The 14,181-nt window shown below is 36.3% G+C and overlaps 2 protein-coding genes across 2 annotated transcripts; both read left to right on the forward strand.

The window, feature by feature from the left end:
* Positions 1 to 3,914: 3,914 nt before the first annotated feature.
* isg20 (interferon stimulated exonuclease gene) lies at positions 3,915 to 6,571 on the forward strand. Its single transcript, XM_053506208.1, has 4 exons — positions 3,915 to 4,029; positions 4,490 to 5,134; positions 5,214 to 5,411; positions 5,832 to 6,571. The coding sequence occupies exons 2-4, from the start codon at positions 4,619 to 4,621 to the stop codon at positions 6,015 to 6,017; spliced, it is 900 nt and encodes a 299-aa protein (XP_053362183.1). The 5' UTR covers positions 3,915 to 4,029; positions 4,490 to 4,618; the 3' UTR covers positions 6,018 to 6,571.
* A 2,288-nt stretch (positions 6,572 to 8,859) lies between these two features.
* rlbp1b (retinaldehyde binding protein 1b) lies at positions 8,860 to 13,705 on the forward strand. Its single transcript, XM_053505249.1, has 8 exons — positions 8,860 to 8,917; positions 9,343 to 9,432; positions 9,978 to 10,106; positions 10,755 to 10,959; positions 11,111 to 11,289; positions 11,388 to 11,546; positions 12,289 to 12,399; positions 13,049 to 13,705. Exons 2-8 carry the CDS (start codon positions 9,421 to 9,423, stop codon positions 13,175 to 13,177), a joined length of 924 nt encoding a protein of 307 aa, XP_053361224.1. The 5' UTR covers positions 8,860 to 8,917; positions 9,343 to 9,420; the 3' UTR covers positions 13,178 to 13,705.
* The last annotated feature ends 476 nt before the right edge of the window (positions 13,706 to 14,181 follow it).

A 14,181-nucleotide genomic window follows, 5' to 3' on the forward strand; every position in this document is an offset into this window, starting at 1 on the left:
TTTTTTTAAACAAATAAACAACATTGAAAATTATTTTCTTTCTTAGAACCTTATAAGAACTGGCATAGGCCCTTAACCACTGAACCACCATTACCCAAATTTTAACTTTTTTAATAAAAGATAAATATAAACAAGTATAAGCAAATAAGCAATATTTTACTTTATCTAGCAAGTAGTTTCAGAAATTAACTGTACTGTTATGGCCCTTTTCTCTACCATCATGGGGTTTTTCTACTGAAAAAGACAAAGAACTCCTTCAGCCTACTTTTTCTAAAGAACTTTTCATCACCCACACTTAACTCCACACTCACTGTTTCATCTAATAGAGGGACTTTCGTAATCATTTAGATATTTTATTGCACTGTAAAATCCCCAGTGTGGATTAAACAGTTTTAGAGTTCATTTCTATATCAACACTGTCAATTGTTAATTAAGCTTTGGGGAGACTACATAGCATTTATGTATTCTGGCCATCTGTGAAAAAGTCTCTGTTAAATAATACAGTGGAATGATATCCACAGTATTTGATTACATGATATGATTATGATGAAGTTTGTTCTGATTATGAATATAACAAGCAATGTAAATTGGTGGAAAGTTGCACTCTTCTTCATTTTATATTTTTATGAGGTTTTTAAACACATTTTTTTAAAAGCACTCTTGCATCCTTTATTTTCCACTGAAATGTGCTTGCCTTCTTGATTTTATAGGCAAATATGGCATTCAAATTTTGTAGATTTAAAAAGTGTTCCCAACACAGTTCACAGGTCAAAGTGAACTAATGTCTAGTCGGTTAGTATTGGTATCATATGAGTTATTACTTCAGTGTAGCTCCACATCATGAAGATTAACAATAGCGGATGGCATAATGATTTACTGGCTGGCATAAGCTTTCTGAGAAATCTTAGATGGCTTATCTAGACAGACCAACATTAGAACTGCTGTAAAACAAAGGCCACTATGCCACAGCACTTTACACACCCTTTTCAGGTCAAAAGTAAATATAAGTACTGGTAGCGCTGCACGTAGGAAGGTGGAAGTCGACAGTCACTGTGCAATATAGAGTAACCCAAGATAATACGTACCATAACTTTTTATTGAGCAAACCGATTAGCTGGATACAATAATTTTATATTTCCCTGTAAAGCATTAGTGTTTAAAAAAAATCTAAATATGTAAATATGTAGTCAATGGATCTCGTAAGAAAGATTTTGTTATTAAGCTGGATAAACAGTACATATAGTAAGGTCATGTTCAAAATCAGGACTGCAAGAAGAACATTTTTGGGATGAAGATTTTTGAAGATTTGAAAGTTAATTTAGCCATGGTTTATGGTTCATTACCTGGATGACAAAATAGCATGGACAAGTGCTCTATGCCTAATCGTCAAAGGTTTATAGATGCAGAATACTTTACCTTAGGGAAATAAGAAATAAAAGGGTGATGATTCATTTATGCAAAGTGTACAAAATCAGGTGATCATCTTTCAAACTGCTGCCTCATAGAATCTGTTGTTGTTTTCTTCCTTCAAAATTAAAATGATCTCCAGTCACCTGGCTAAGCACACCCTTTGGGAAACGGTCATGACAAAATTTACATATTAAAAGACTTTCATTTTTCCCCCTATTTTATTGTATTTATTTTGGTGGATTTGTCATGCTATGCAAATTATTTTAACAATTTAAACTGTTTCATTTGATGTTAAATATAAGTTTAATACAACTTTGAATTCAGTTGCCAAAACAGTTCTGTTTCTTTAATAAAATCTCCACCCTCACTTCCTCCTTGCAGCACTACACACACACACACACAAACCCACAAACACAAAGGTAGGGATGAGCTATGTGCAGACAGGTTTAGTCAAGTCGAGTGGTTTTTGCTGTTATTTCAACTGTATAACATTTGTACAGTACACAGTGAAAGTAAACAATGTTGCCCTGGGACCATGGTGCTACACAAAACAACACAGAGTTACATGAGACTGCAGAGAACTAAATTAAACTATGACACAGAAAGGACTACAAAAAGTGTAATTTATCCTAAAACAAGAACAAGAGGCACAATAAAGGATAGTGCGAAAAGATAGTCAGTCATAGACATAGATATAGATATAGTAATTGTAAATATAACATGCTGGTTAGTAGCAATATAATAATACAGGCAGTCAATATGGTACAGTATTTTGTTTTCACTGCTATAGCAGAGGTTTGAGGAATACATTTTCAGAACTTTCGTGAAAAGATTTAATAGTGAACTCCTATAAAGTAAATAAAAAAATGAACACTTTATCTATAACAATTTGACAAACAACTAAATCTTAAATGCATTTCCTGTCATCTTTGTTGGCTCAGTAGCCCCACCCAAAAAACGGATACTATTACGGAAATCTGTGTGGGGTGTATGTAGGAGTGTTCCTTTCATATTCTTTTCAAAACAAAAACGGTCTATCAAAGGTAAAGACCAAACCTACTATTTATTACATAGGATTTTGTTTTATTGTGAGTCCAGTGGGTTTCCTCGGAGTTTTCAGGCTTTCTTACAAAAAAAGTAAAATAAATAAATAAAACATACAATTAGGCGTATCTGCTAAATTGCCCCTAGATGTGAATGTAACAGTGCATGGTGCACATTTAGGGTTGACTTCCTGGCTCACATTCAGTTTTAACTCCTCATCTCACTTCATCACGATAAAAAAAAAGTGCTTACTTAAAATGAACGAATGATTAACTGAATAACTGTTTTGCTCCCCCTGCTGGACATTAAAAGTACTCCGTAAGCTATACTGTACTGTACATACTTTCACCATGAGCTCATACAAAACACTACATGAGACAAATTTTCCAATGCTCCATTTAGCATCTTCCTTTCAATATGGCCCTTAAAATAATGCAATAATTGAAGCAATGCTACTTGCATAAACTATAAGACTTTATAAATTTGGTTTGTCTCTGACCACATAAAAAAACGCACATCATGACAAATCATTGGTAAATTAATTGGTTTGTTTAAAATAGTACAGCTGGTTTCATATTTATTGATTTTATGAATTATAACCCTCTTTAGCCTTTTAAAGCTTTTTTTCAATTAAAAAAACAACAATTATGATACCAACAATAACTATTATTATGATGCTGATGATGATCTCACTCACTCACTCATCTTCTATACCACTTTATCCTTGTATTCAGGGTCGCAGGAACCTGCAGCTTATCCCAGGAGACTTAGGGCACGAGGCGGGAGACAGGGTGCCAATTCATCGCAGGGCACACATACACACCCTCACACTTTCATTCACTACGGGCAATTTCGGAAAGCCAATTAGTCTAACCTGCGTATCTTTGGCTTGTGGGAGGAAACCGGAGTCCCCGGAGGAAACCCACCAAGCATGGGGAAAACATGCAAACTCCATGCACACAGAGACGGAAATCGAGCCTGGCTGGGAATCGAACCAGGACCCTGGAGGTGAAAGGCGACAATGCTAAGATAGATAGATAGATAGATAGATAGATAGATACTTTAGTTATCCCAAACATCAATTCAAGATATCCAGCAGCAGTAGAGACAGTAACAACTGATTTGTAGATGTGATTGCACACTGTATATCTTACAGTAAACACAGGGTAGAGAACTGATCATAAGTTAATAGTGCAATGCTAAGAATAAAAGATATATTAAATCACAAGTATTAGGCTATAGTATTGTAATATATGTATTTATATAATTAACTAATAGGAATAATACTGCATAATACATAATATAAAATAATATATTTTATTATAAAATTAAATTAAGTGATCTTTTTTTTTTTATAAAATAATTTTTTAATTAATTAATTAATTAATTAATTAATTAATGTATTTATTCTTTACAATGTTGGTGTGTAATAACTTTAAACTTTGCTCTCGGATGTGATTGGTTGAGCCACAACCGTCCAATCAGAGCTCGGGAAAAAAATCGACCAATCGCGTTAGCGGATGCTGCAACGTGTTTCCTTCATCTCGTTGCCGGTTACACGTGTCTGGTACAGAGGTAGGTTTTTCTCCAATATGACATATTTTTAAACCACTTAAAGTCATAACATGTAAGTTATCGTATTTCCCTCTTATTTTGTTTACATAAGGCTTTTTGTTTTCGTTTAATATATAGTTTCTCAGCTAAATATGTGCGTGTCATGATAGTCAGCCGTTAACGTTAGCTGTGAAACCAACCGATAATAACTTTAATGAAAAAACAAGCAGAAACAAACAGCAACGAGGAAATAACCGGTTGTCTTACCGGTTGTTCTTCTTTTTGACCTGCTGTAATGTTAAGATGTTCATGATTATGTTTCACACTGGTAGCCCAGTTAACTCATATCCCCTGAGGGGTGTTAAAACTATTGACATTATAACATTCTAGCTTCAGTGTTACAAGTTATTTTAAGTCTTTATTGCTACATAAGGAAATTCCCACTTGTCAATTGTTTTGTTGTCTTTTATATTTATTCCAGGTGTAGCTGTTCTAGAAAAGTCAGCATTAGGACCTCTCAGTAACAGTACAATAGCACAGCCTGTGTGTGTGTGTGTGTGTGTGAGAGAGAGAGAAAGAGAGAGAGAGAGAGAGAGAGAGAGGCCACAACATGGAGTCGTCTTCTCTCTGCTCTGTCTTGGCAAAAACTTCACGGCAACATAAAGTCAAGAAGAAAAGCAACTGTGTAATGAAATGCCAGAAAATTCGACAAGAGCTCAAAAGAAAGAGTGAGGTGTTGGAGCATGGGTCCTCATGGGGAGGAAAAAGGATCAAAACCCATTGTAATACAAGTGAGTCCGAATGTACAGGTTCACTGAGCGACACCTGGGAAGTGGACAGTGGTTTCTCATCAGAGTTCAGTCCTCCCGCCAGCGGCCGGAGTTCTCCCTGTGTTTGGGTTCAGCCCTCCATGCTGCTATCCATGGACTGTGAGATGGTGGGGACAGGCCCGAATGGACAGTTTAGTGAACTTGCCCGCTGTAGTTTGATAAATTACTCTGGAACAGTGGTCTATGACAAGTATGTCCTCCCCCTTCGGCCTGTCACAGACTACCGGACACGGTGGAGTGGCATTAAAGAGGAGCACTTGAGAAAGGCTTTGCCCTATGAAGAAGCAAGAAATGAGGTACCACCTTAATTTTAGCTTAGTCCTGCTGTATTTATTAATGAGCAGTATAAACTCTAATATAAATGCTGTGTCTTAGATTTTGCAGATCATTAAAGGAAAGATAATAATTGGTCACTCCTTGTGTCATGACTTTGCGGTCTTGGGAATCAGCATACCAGATCACATGGTTCGAGACACTTCTTCATCGCATCTGTTGCAACAGCTGTATGGTCCTACTAGCGGACGCATGTCTCTTAAGAAACTGGCAAGAAGTCTTCTCAACAGAAAAATACAGGTATGATTTTATTTGTTGTCCCTACTAAGTGTTTCTGAAGACAAATGCAAAAGCCATGGTAGAAAATTTTAAACTATTGGTCAAGAACTAATGATCTAGAGGTTACCTGTGGCCACACTCGCTTACATCCACCTAGTAATGATCTAGCAATCACATGAATCTGCTGAATCACATGATGACGCTGCCTAGTGCTTCATGCATTAAGGAACACCTCTGACACACCAGTGACTCACCCGCCATAAGTACCGGTGGCAGGCCAAACAGAATTCCTGTTTTTTATATACTGTGTGTGTGTTATTTATATATATATATATATATATATATATATATATATATAATATTGCATGCCTAAGACATGATTTTGTCTAAGCTTAAATGTGTTTATGGTCTTTTTTTTTTTTTTTTTTTTTTTTCGATTAGGTTGGCAACACTGGTCATTGCTCTGTGGAAGATGCTCTTGCTGCTCTAGACCTCTACAAGCTGGTGGAAGAGGAGTGGGAAAAAATTTTCCAGCCTCAATTCCAAAATTCAGATTCAGCCACTGAAACGTTTTCTCTGGAGCACTACATGCAGGACGAATACTGGCCCGATAGTTTACCAGAATGAGAAAACGTACAGCATAAAAACTTGGACTGTAATCTTACTGAACTTGTATAAGTCCACCGTGTGGGCTGTTGGCAGAATTTCTTGTTGTGAATTTTTAGGAGACCTCGGGTATGTGCAAGTGATAGCCAGCTTCACTACAAACTATTTTATAGAAATTAAACTGTTTAATGGCCATTCGAGGTATTCTACCATTTGAATGGTCCAAAACAAACAGTTTTTGTGCATCTTCATAGTTGTCTTTGTTCTCACACACAAGAACCTTTAGATTGGTATAATGCACTTGATATTACTGGAGACAGCAATAGCTACGTTTGCCTTTGTAATGACAAATGCTCTTATTATTACCTCTAAACTGCCTTGTGCAGACTGATACTTGTTCTTAAATGAAGTCACAGGATTCTTAGGACATTGTTTAACTCACAAAATTGGTAAGAATAGCTGTGAGTAACTCCAATGTGGCTCAGTATATGCATATTTATATAACTTGTATATAAATTATATACAGTAGATCTTGTTCACAGTAGTCTTGTTTACTGTGCATAATCACTGTGACAATGGTTTAATAAAGATTACATTGCACCCTTCTTGGTTTGTGTTAATAATTCTGCTTTAGTCTGAAACAAAACTAATGTTAAAAGCATATTATACAAGGTTAAACTAAGGTTTGCTAGTGATCCAGTGGCTAGCATTTGCTGTTATTATTACCTTTAGTGCTGGTCCAGCCCAAGTATGGATAAACAAGAAGGTTGGCCTAACATGAAGCAAAGTTAATATTACCAACCCAAAATGTAAAATGAGCAAAATTCAGCTTTTTTCATTGCCAAGAAAAAAAAATGGCCCTCCCTGTTAGAAATGTTATAGACACATGCTCCAGCATTAAGTGCTGATGCTGGAGAAACCCTTCAGAAATGTTTCAGAAATCTTTTCCATACAGAAAACTTCATCAAGTCTGTTATTATTTTTTAAAAATTAAATTTATATAGTGTCTTACATTTGTGTGAGTTACTTACACACAATGTTTTTTTTTAATTTTTTTTTTTATAAAGAATGCATTAATATAGTTATTTTTGTGCTTCCTGGGTAGCTCTGTCGTGTCATGGCCTTGATTCTACAAGACCTCCGGGATTGTGCTGTGATGACTGCCGTCAGCCTCCATGGATCGGACTTGTTTGTCCAGCAAATCCCACGGGTACTTGATTAGTTTAAGATATGGGGAATTTGTAGGCCTTAGGCTCTTTGCCTCCTGGGCCCAGTGTGCAGCAGGCTTTGGGGCACTGGGTGTACTCATGCCTTTCCATCTTGGCCAGCATTGGCTTTTCTATGGGATCAGACTAGATGGGCTGGCATTTGGTCCCAGCACGAATGGGTGATGCTTAGGCTCCTGTCACCAGTTGACTAATTGATATATCTGTGTAAATGTGTTTTACTGTGTTAATGATATAAATAATCTGTGTACACTTACTGTTTTTTTGAATTGTATTCCTGAATTTTAAAAGAACATGCTTTATTGGAGTTTCTATAACTACACATGTAAGGGCCATTTATTTGACATTGTTGGAAATTTCCTTTTTTGATTTAAAGTGTTAAGCTAAAACTAGAAGAGTAAACAGTGGATAATCATAGAAATGAGCTAAATATACTGTAAACAGGACAAGCAAACGGCAAAACAAAGGAAGTATCATGGAATAAATGCACTGTAGTAGTTACAGTAACTCCACCTCTGGATTTAATCACCCTTGTAATGCTGACATTTAATTCTCATTCACCTTTGAGCCACAAGCTGGATGATTTGTCTTGGGAGTCTTGATCTAAACTGGAATGGAATTACTACACAACACCTGATTGTTACACTTGTGTCAAAATCTTTATAATGCCTCCGCTGTAATAGTTGCAGAATGCCAATAATAAACCTGCATTAAGGCTGGAACTTTGTTCTTGTCCTATGGTGCATCATGTATCATGAATGGATTAAGAACCTGAGCTATAGTTGTTAAAAAGGGTATTGGTGAAGCAATTAAGTTTACCCCCAGTCCAGCAACCTTGGTCCCGAAGTGTCCAGCACATGTCCTCCAGAGTTTTGGGCAGCACAGAGCTTAGCATTGTTGTGCCATTACCATGGCCTTAGGCACACAGACCCCCTCTTTGATAGGCTAAATCCTGACTTAAAAGATTACAGCTTGCATCAGGGGGAAACATGCAGTGATGTAACAAGGGAAATAATGAAATGGATAGTTTTGGCCCTGGTAAACACAATGTGAATTTTCACTATAATTTATTAATTATTATTTGACGCTAGCTATTCTGAAATCATTTCTCTATATACTGTACATTATATAAGGACTTCAGTACATGCTATTTTTGTATGTGAATGTGCATATACTGTTTAAGTGACAGCATAAAAGTTGACGGCCAATTGTGAACAAAAATGAGATTTTTTTTTTCATGAAATATAAATGTAGAAAAAACTAGGTGGTTGAGTACTGTAGACAGAGCTGAGCCTCAGTGGTACCTCCAAAATCCCAAGGTCAATGATTTAGATTTTATCCCTATATCTATTTTTTCCCCCAAGCCGCCTAAACACAGGCTGAATGAATGAAATATTGGCGAATGTAAATGTGTAAATGTATGTTTTTAGTGCCCTGCTATAGACTAACTCATAGGATTTGTGTACATGTACTGTAATTGTGTAACTTATTTTTAAAGTTTATTACTGTTGGTCACTTATTTCTCTTTCCTTCAGTTATTTTTGTTCTAATTAATATAAAATCTGTTCCGTGTAATCCTTCGTGATGGGGTTAATCCAGTGGGAGGGGATACTACTACAAATGGTTGAAGACGGCAAAATCTTTTCTCACCACAGTGTTTGTGACAGACCCTTAAGCTGCACGGCCTCGTGTGAGGTAAGTCATGAGAAAGCTTGGCCTGGAATATGCTTTGTGCTTGTGTTATAAAGTGTATAGGTTTAATGTGCCGGATTTTGCTGCCACATTGTATTTGGAATATTTGCAATAATTTGAATAATGAGTTGTTTGTTAGTGATATATGGGAATTGGATGAAGGTATGGGTATTTATTATTAGTCCAACATGTTGTGAATGATCCGTTTCTTTGTAAGATTTGGTTGTTAATTATTAAGCACTACACTAAAATGTTTGCTAATTGCAATGATTTTTTGAAATGCATCAGATTGGATATGAATCAAGGATTGGTTTTAAGTGAGAAAAGTTAATCAGTTTACATTGATATCATAAATCCCCAGGAATTATAACTTATATAAAGTTTGTATATTTTTTATGTATACTGAAAAAAACCCACTGTGTTAATAGGTACAATAAGGGCATTTCTAAAGTTCTGTCCTAGTACTACTTCCAGTTTTCTTAACACTGTACTGGTCTTCTGGATCAATGGCTATTGTTGTAAGTACTGTACTTCTAATATTTTCTTGGTTGTCCTACACGTTCCATATACAACATACTAGACAATACATAATTAGGCACACTGGGGTGGGCTCAATTAAATTTAAAAATAATAGTTTTGAGTTTCAAGCTAAATCTATCACATCATGATGTATAAAAAGCATTATTGACCTAAAAGTCTTAACATGACATTAGAAACTGCTTTATTTCCCCCTAAATTATGCTCTTATATTTACATTATCTTTATGCAATTAGCTTTATTAATTTAAATCATTTCATTCTCAACAATGCTCACTCACATTAATAGTATAGTATAGTATAGAGCAGAATGGTATAGTATAGTTCAGTAAGCAAATATTCCCAGCTGTGAACTCCAGTTTAAGAGTGTGTGAGCTCTGCATAAACCAGGCTTTACTGAATTCATGTGAGTCAGCTTAGCATTTCCTCATAGCTGCACCTATTATTTGGGCCTGCCTCTCAGAAGAACAGAGGCTTTAGATTAGTGTGTGTGTGTGTTTTTTTTCAAAGCTGGTATCTTTGAGCAGGGTGGAACATTCCGCATGGTGTCAGAGGAAGAGCAGATGCTTAGGGCTAAATTGGAGCATCTGACAATAAAGGACCATGGGTCAGTGTTCGGACCTTGTGCCAAGCTTCCTGACCACACTGTACAGAAGGTGTGTTTACAGACCATCTGCTGTTATTAAACACTGGTTTTAGTATAAATTATCTACATAAGCAATTCTATCCATCATATATATATATATATATATATATATATATATATATATATATATATATATATATATATATAAAGAGAGAGAGAGAGAGAGAGAGCAAAAGATGAAAACATTTCTGCATTAAAAAAAAAGTTCTATAAAGAGCAATGAATAGTAATAAAATAAACTGTCAATATTTGGAGTGAAAACCCATTGCTTAAAAACAGGAGTTTTAGACACAGATTTGTGCAGTTTTATAAGAAAACAGGTAACTTTGTCACACTCGCTCCTTTCTATTTTTCTGCAAACCCCAGGAGCGTACATTAGTTTTTTGTTTCCATCTGAAAACTGGTCTGTCTTGTATTATATATTTTTTCTCTACAGCCACGCATATATTTTCCTGTAATGTTAGTTATTTATTATTTTTTATGTTATATATGGAAATACTGATGATTTTGTACATAATTATGCAGACATGATAAACATATATAACAAAATTGGTGCAGCATATAATAAGGTGAATAAGACTTTTGCACAGTACTGTGTATATATTTCCATTGCAGCTGTTGTTCTATACACCAGTGTGATATTTACTGGTCATTATAGGCTAAAGATGAGCTGAATGAAACAGAGGAGAAAAAAGTGTCAGCAGTGAAGGAACTGAAGGACATGATTAAAGAGAAGGCGGACAGCGGGGATGACCTTGCCAAAGCGGTGCAGGGAATGCTTATCGAGAAACCTGATGCCTTCCTGGTTAGGTTCATTCGAGCTAGAAAATATGATGTCAGCAGAGCTTTTGAGCTCATGAAAGGTGAGATGAGTGTATGTAAAGGCTACATACCATTTACACTCCTTTGCAGTAAGCAAGTTTACAGTGTTTACATAGTCAGTATTGGTAGAACAAAAGCAAACTGTGCAACCTAAATGCATTTCTTAATCACAGTGATGATGCTTTGTTTTAGGTTATGTGCGTTTCAGACGAGATTATCCTGAGCTCTTTGAGAATTTAAGCCCGGAGGCTGTTCGCAGCACTATTGAAGCTGGTTATCCAGGGATCCTATCTAGAAGAGATAAATATGGCCGTGTAGTGCTCCTCTTCAACATTGAGAACTGGGACTATGAAGAGATCACCTTTGATGAGGTGAGAATTCTTACTTTTAGGAAAGAGGGTAAGTATTTCATGACTTAGCATATTTTTTATTATTGTTATGAAAGTAAAACTACATCTCTTCATCGTAGATCATCAGAGCTTACTGTGTAATCCTGGAGAAGTTGCTGGAGAATGAGGAGACTCAGATTAATGGCTTCTGCATCATTGAGAACTTCAAAGGCTTCACCATGCAACAGGCTTCTGGTATTAAACCTACAGAACTGAAGAAAATGGTAGACATGTTGCAGGTAATTTCCAGAACATTTCCAGCCATGTGTATTTGTACAACTACAGAAATTAAGTGCTTTAAATATTGGTCAGTTCAGTTGGTCCATGCAACATGTCCATACCTTATCAGGCTTTCTTTTACTGTTAAACTAAAAATCCACTATAAAGGACTAGCATGTTACTTTTTAAATGCATTAAAAATTAAATAGAGTTTTTTTATTTACTTTGTTAGTTCTTCTTTTATTGCTCATGTTTGACTGGTCCATTACTGGTTTGGAAAGAAAATCTCTTACACATTATTTACTGGCTAAATTACCATTATGACAGTAACGTGAGGTAAACTATTGCCTTACCATTAATACTTTTGGAGTTTGAAATGAACATGAGTTTAAACTGAAGATCTTACCACTGTCAGTAAAATGGTAAAAGGCGTTCTAAGCACTCTTTTAAGCTAGAACTTCTTGCGCCAGTTGAATACGTCCGTTGATGTTTAATGTTTAGGCTAATGTCTTCCCAGATTACCCACAATGCCTGCTGCCAGTGAGATTTAGCCCTTGTAATGGAAATTAAGAAATAAAATAGCACCATAATCACAATCATACATATTGATATAAATACATTTAATGTGTTTCAGGGTGGATGCTTCTATTAATAAAGACTTCTGTTTATAAAGACTGAGATTACAGTATGTGTGGATTAGAAAGATTAGAAGTGATCATCAAAATTTCAAAACTCTAATTTTGAATCTCTGCCCTTAACCAGGACTCTTTCCCTGCTCGCTTTAAAGCAGTGCACTTCATCCACCAGCCCTGGTATTTCACTACCACCTACAATGTGGTCAAACCATTGCTGAAGAGCAAACTCCTGGAGAGGGTGAGCAGCTGAGGGTCTCAACTAAACTGTCCTTTTTTTTTTTTTTATAAATACAACAAGCAGCCGTAACATGAACACTGCATAATATTGACACATTAAAATGAATTATCAATTATATACCAGTAAACTGGTGACATAATCATGAGCACCAAAGGCTCATTTATGCCTGTGGGGAGCAGAGATTAGCAAATCTAATCCAATCCCAGAGAAAAGCTAATGTAGGACAATTTGCTGAAAAGACATCAGTGCTGTCTGTGATAGAAAGGCACCAGAACACCCAGTGCACCACATCCCCCATGCACAGGACCCACTAGGCCTCTTATCCGGCCTCCAAACTCCCTGGATCCCTATTTGTATGAGCACCCATGGGATACGGCGGACAAACAAGTCCAATCCATGGAGACCCCATGCTAAAACCGATAGCACTCAAAGGTCCAACTTCCTGGTGTCAGAAACCACAGCACACCCCCAGAAGTCTTGCGGAGCCGTGTAGACAGAGCTGCCCCAGTGGCAAAAGGGGAATAATGCATTTGCACTGTAATGTTATGGCTGATGGGTGTATAGAATGTGTATAATAACGCTGTTCTAAATGCATTAATCTGTACATCTTAAGCTGACTAAGCATTTTGCCTGTCGCATGTTTCTGAAGGTGTTTGTCCATGGAGAGGAATTGGAGAGCTACTATAAGGAATTTGAAGCTGACATCCTGCCTGCAGAGTTTGAAGGGAAGGGTGCCAAATATGACGGCAAGGCAATAGCAGCAAAACTTTTTGACTAAAAAATATTATTATAATATGTTTTAAAATACTTTGCTAGTCAGTGTGTATGTTTTAGTATTATAGCATACTGAATAATGTGTCAAAATGTGTTTGTAAGTGATATCCAAACAAAACTAAATAATCTGATTAAACAAAATGTTCATGAATGTTTAAATAATTGACCCGAGGGAATGGATAATTATGTCATATCTGCGCTGAGTAATTACATGATTTAGAATAAAGGACAACAATGGTTTTAAAATAGTTTACTTAGAGTTTTAGGCTTGTATGATATTTCCGGTTCAGATGGCCAGGACATTTATCCATATTTACAAAATCTCTATGTAACTGTAAAGAATTTGGGATGGTCACTGATGCTTGATGCATTTAACTATCCATTTAGTTTGATTTATTGCTGAAAAGAACTCATATACATACTGTCATATGGTCCTTTTATGGTCTTTTCTGGCTGGCGAAATGTACAAAATGCTGTCCCTATCCTATCATCTGATTAAGATTTTAAGCAAAAATAAAGCCACATTAATTCACGTTTACAGCTTGCTCTACCCATTAATCCATACATCTATCCATCTAGAAACCTCTGTAGTTCAACTAGGGACTGTGGAGGCCAGTGGTGATCATTGTGTTCATTTTCGCTGTGGAAGGACCTTAGGTCAACATTCACACACTCATTCACACACTACAGGCAATTTGGGAACGCCTATATAATGTCTTTGTACTATAGGAGGAAACTGGTATGCCTGGAGGAAACCGACCAAGCACGGGGAGAACATGCAAACTCCATCGAACCTGTACCCTGGAGGTGCAAGGCTACAGTGCTAACCATAAGCCTCCATGCTGCCAACTTGCTCTATGCAAAGAATAAAGCAAGACAGGACACATTGTCATAAAGAAAATCAGCAATGGGATGAAAGCATTACTGGTAGAAATGTCCTAAAGTGCTGTTTTATTTGTTAAATACTTACACATACTTTTATTCATTTATAGTTACATTTAATGTTGC

The sequence above is a fragment of the Clarias gariepinus genome, chromosome 10, assembly GCF_024256425.1.
Source record: "Clarias gariepinus isolate MV-2021 ecotype Netherlands chromosome 10, CGAR_prim_01v2, whole genome shotgun sequence".
In the NCBI taxonomy this organism is placed as follows: Eukaryota; Metazoa; Chordata; class Actinopteri; order Siluriformes; family Clariidae; genus Clarias; species Clarias gariepinus.

Coding starts and splice junctions, on each gene's coding strand:
- rlbp1b (XM_053505249.1), top strand. Junction 10,960..11,110: donor AGCTTTTGAGCTCATGAAAG/GTGAGATGAGTG, acceptor GCTTTGTTTTAG/GTTATGTGCGTTTCAGACGA. Junction 12,400..13,048: donor AGAGCAAACTCCTGGAGAGG/GTGAGCAGCTGA, acceptor ATGTTTCTGAAG/GTGTTTGTCCATGGAGAGGA.
- isg20 (XM_053506208.1), top strand. CDS start 4,619: ATGGAGTCGTCTTCTCTCTGCTCTGTCTTGGCAAAAACTTCACGGCAA. Junction 5,135..5,213: donor ATGAAGAAGCAAGAAATGAG/GTACCACCTTAA, acceptor GCTGTGTCTTAG/ATTTTGCAGATCATTAAAGG. Junction 5,412..5,831: donor TTCTCAACAGAAAAATACAG/GTATGATTTTAT, acceptor TTTTTCGATTAG/GTTGGCAACACTGGTCATTG.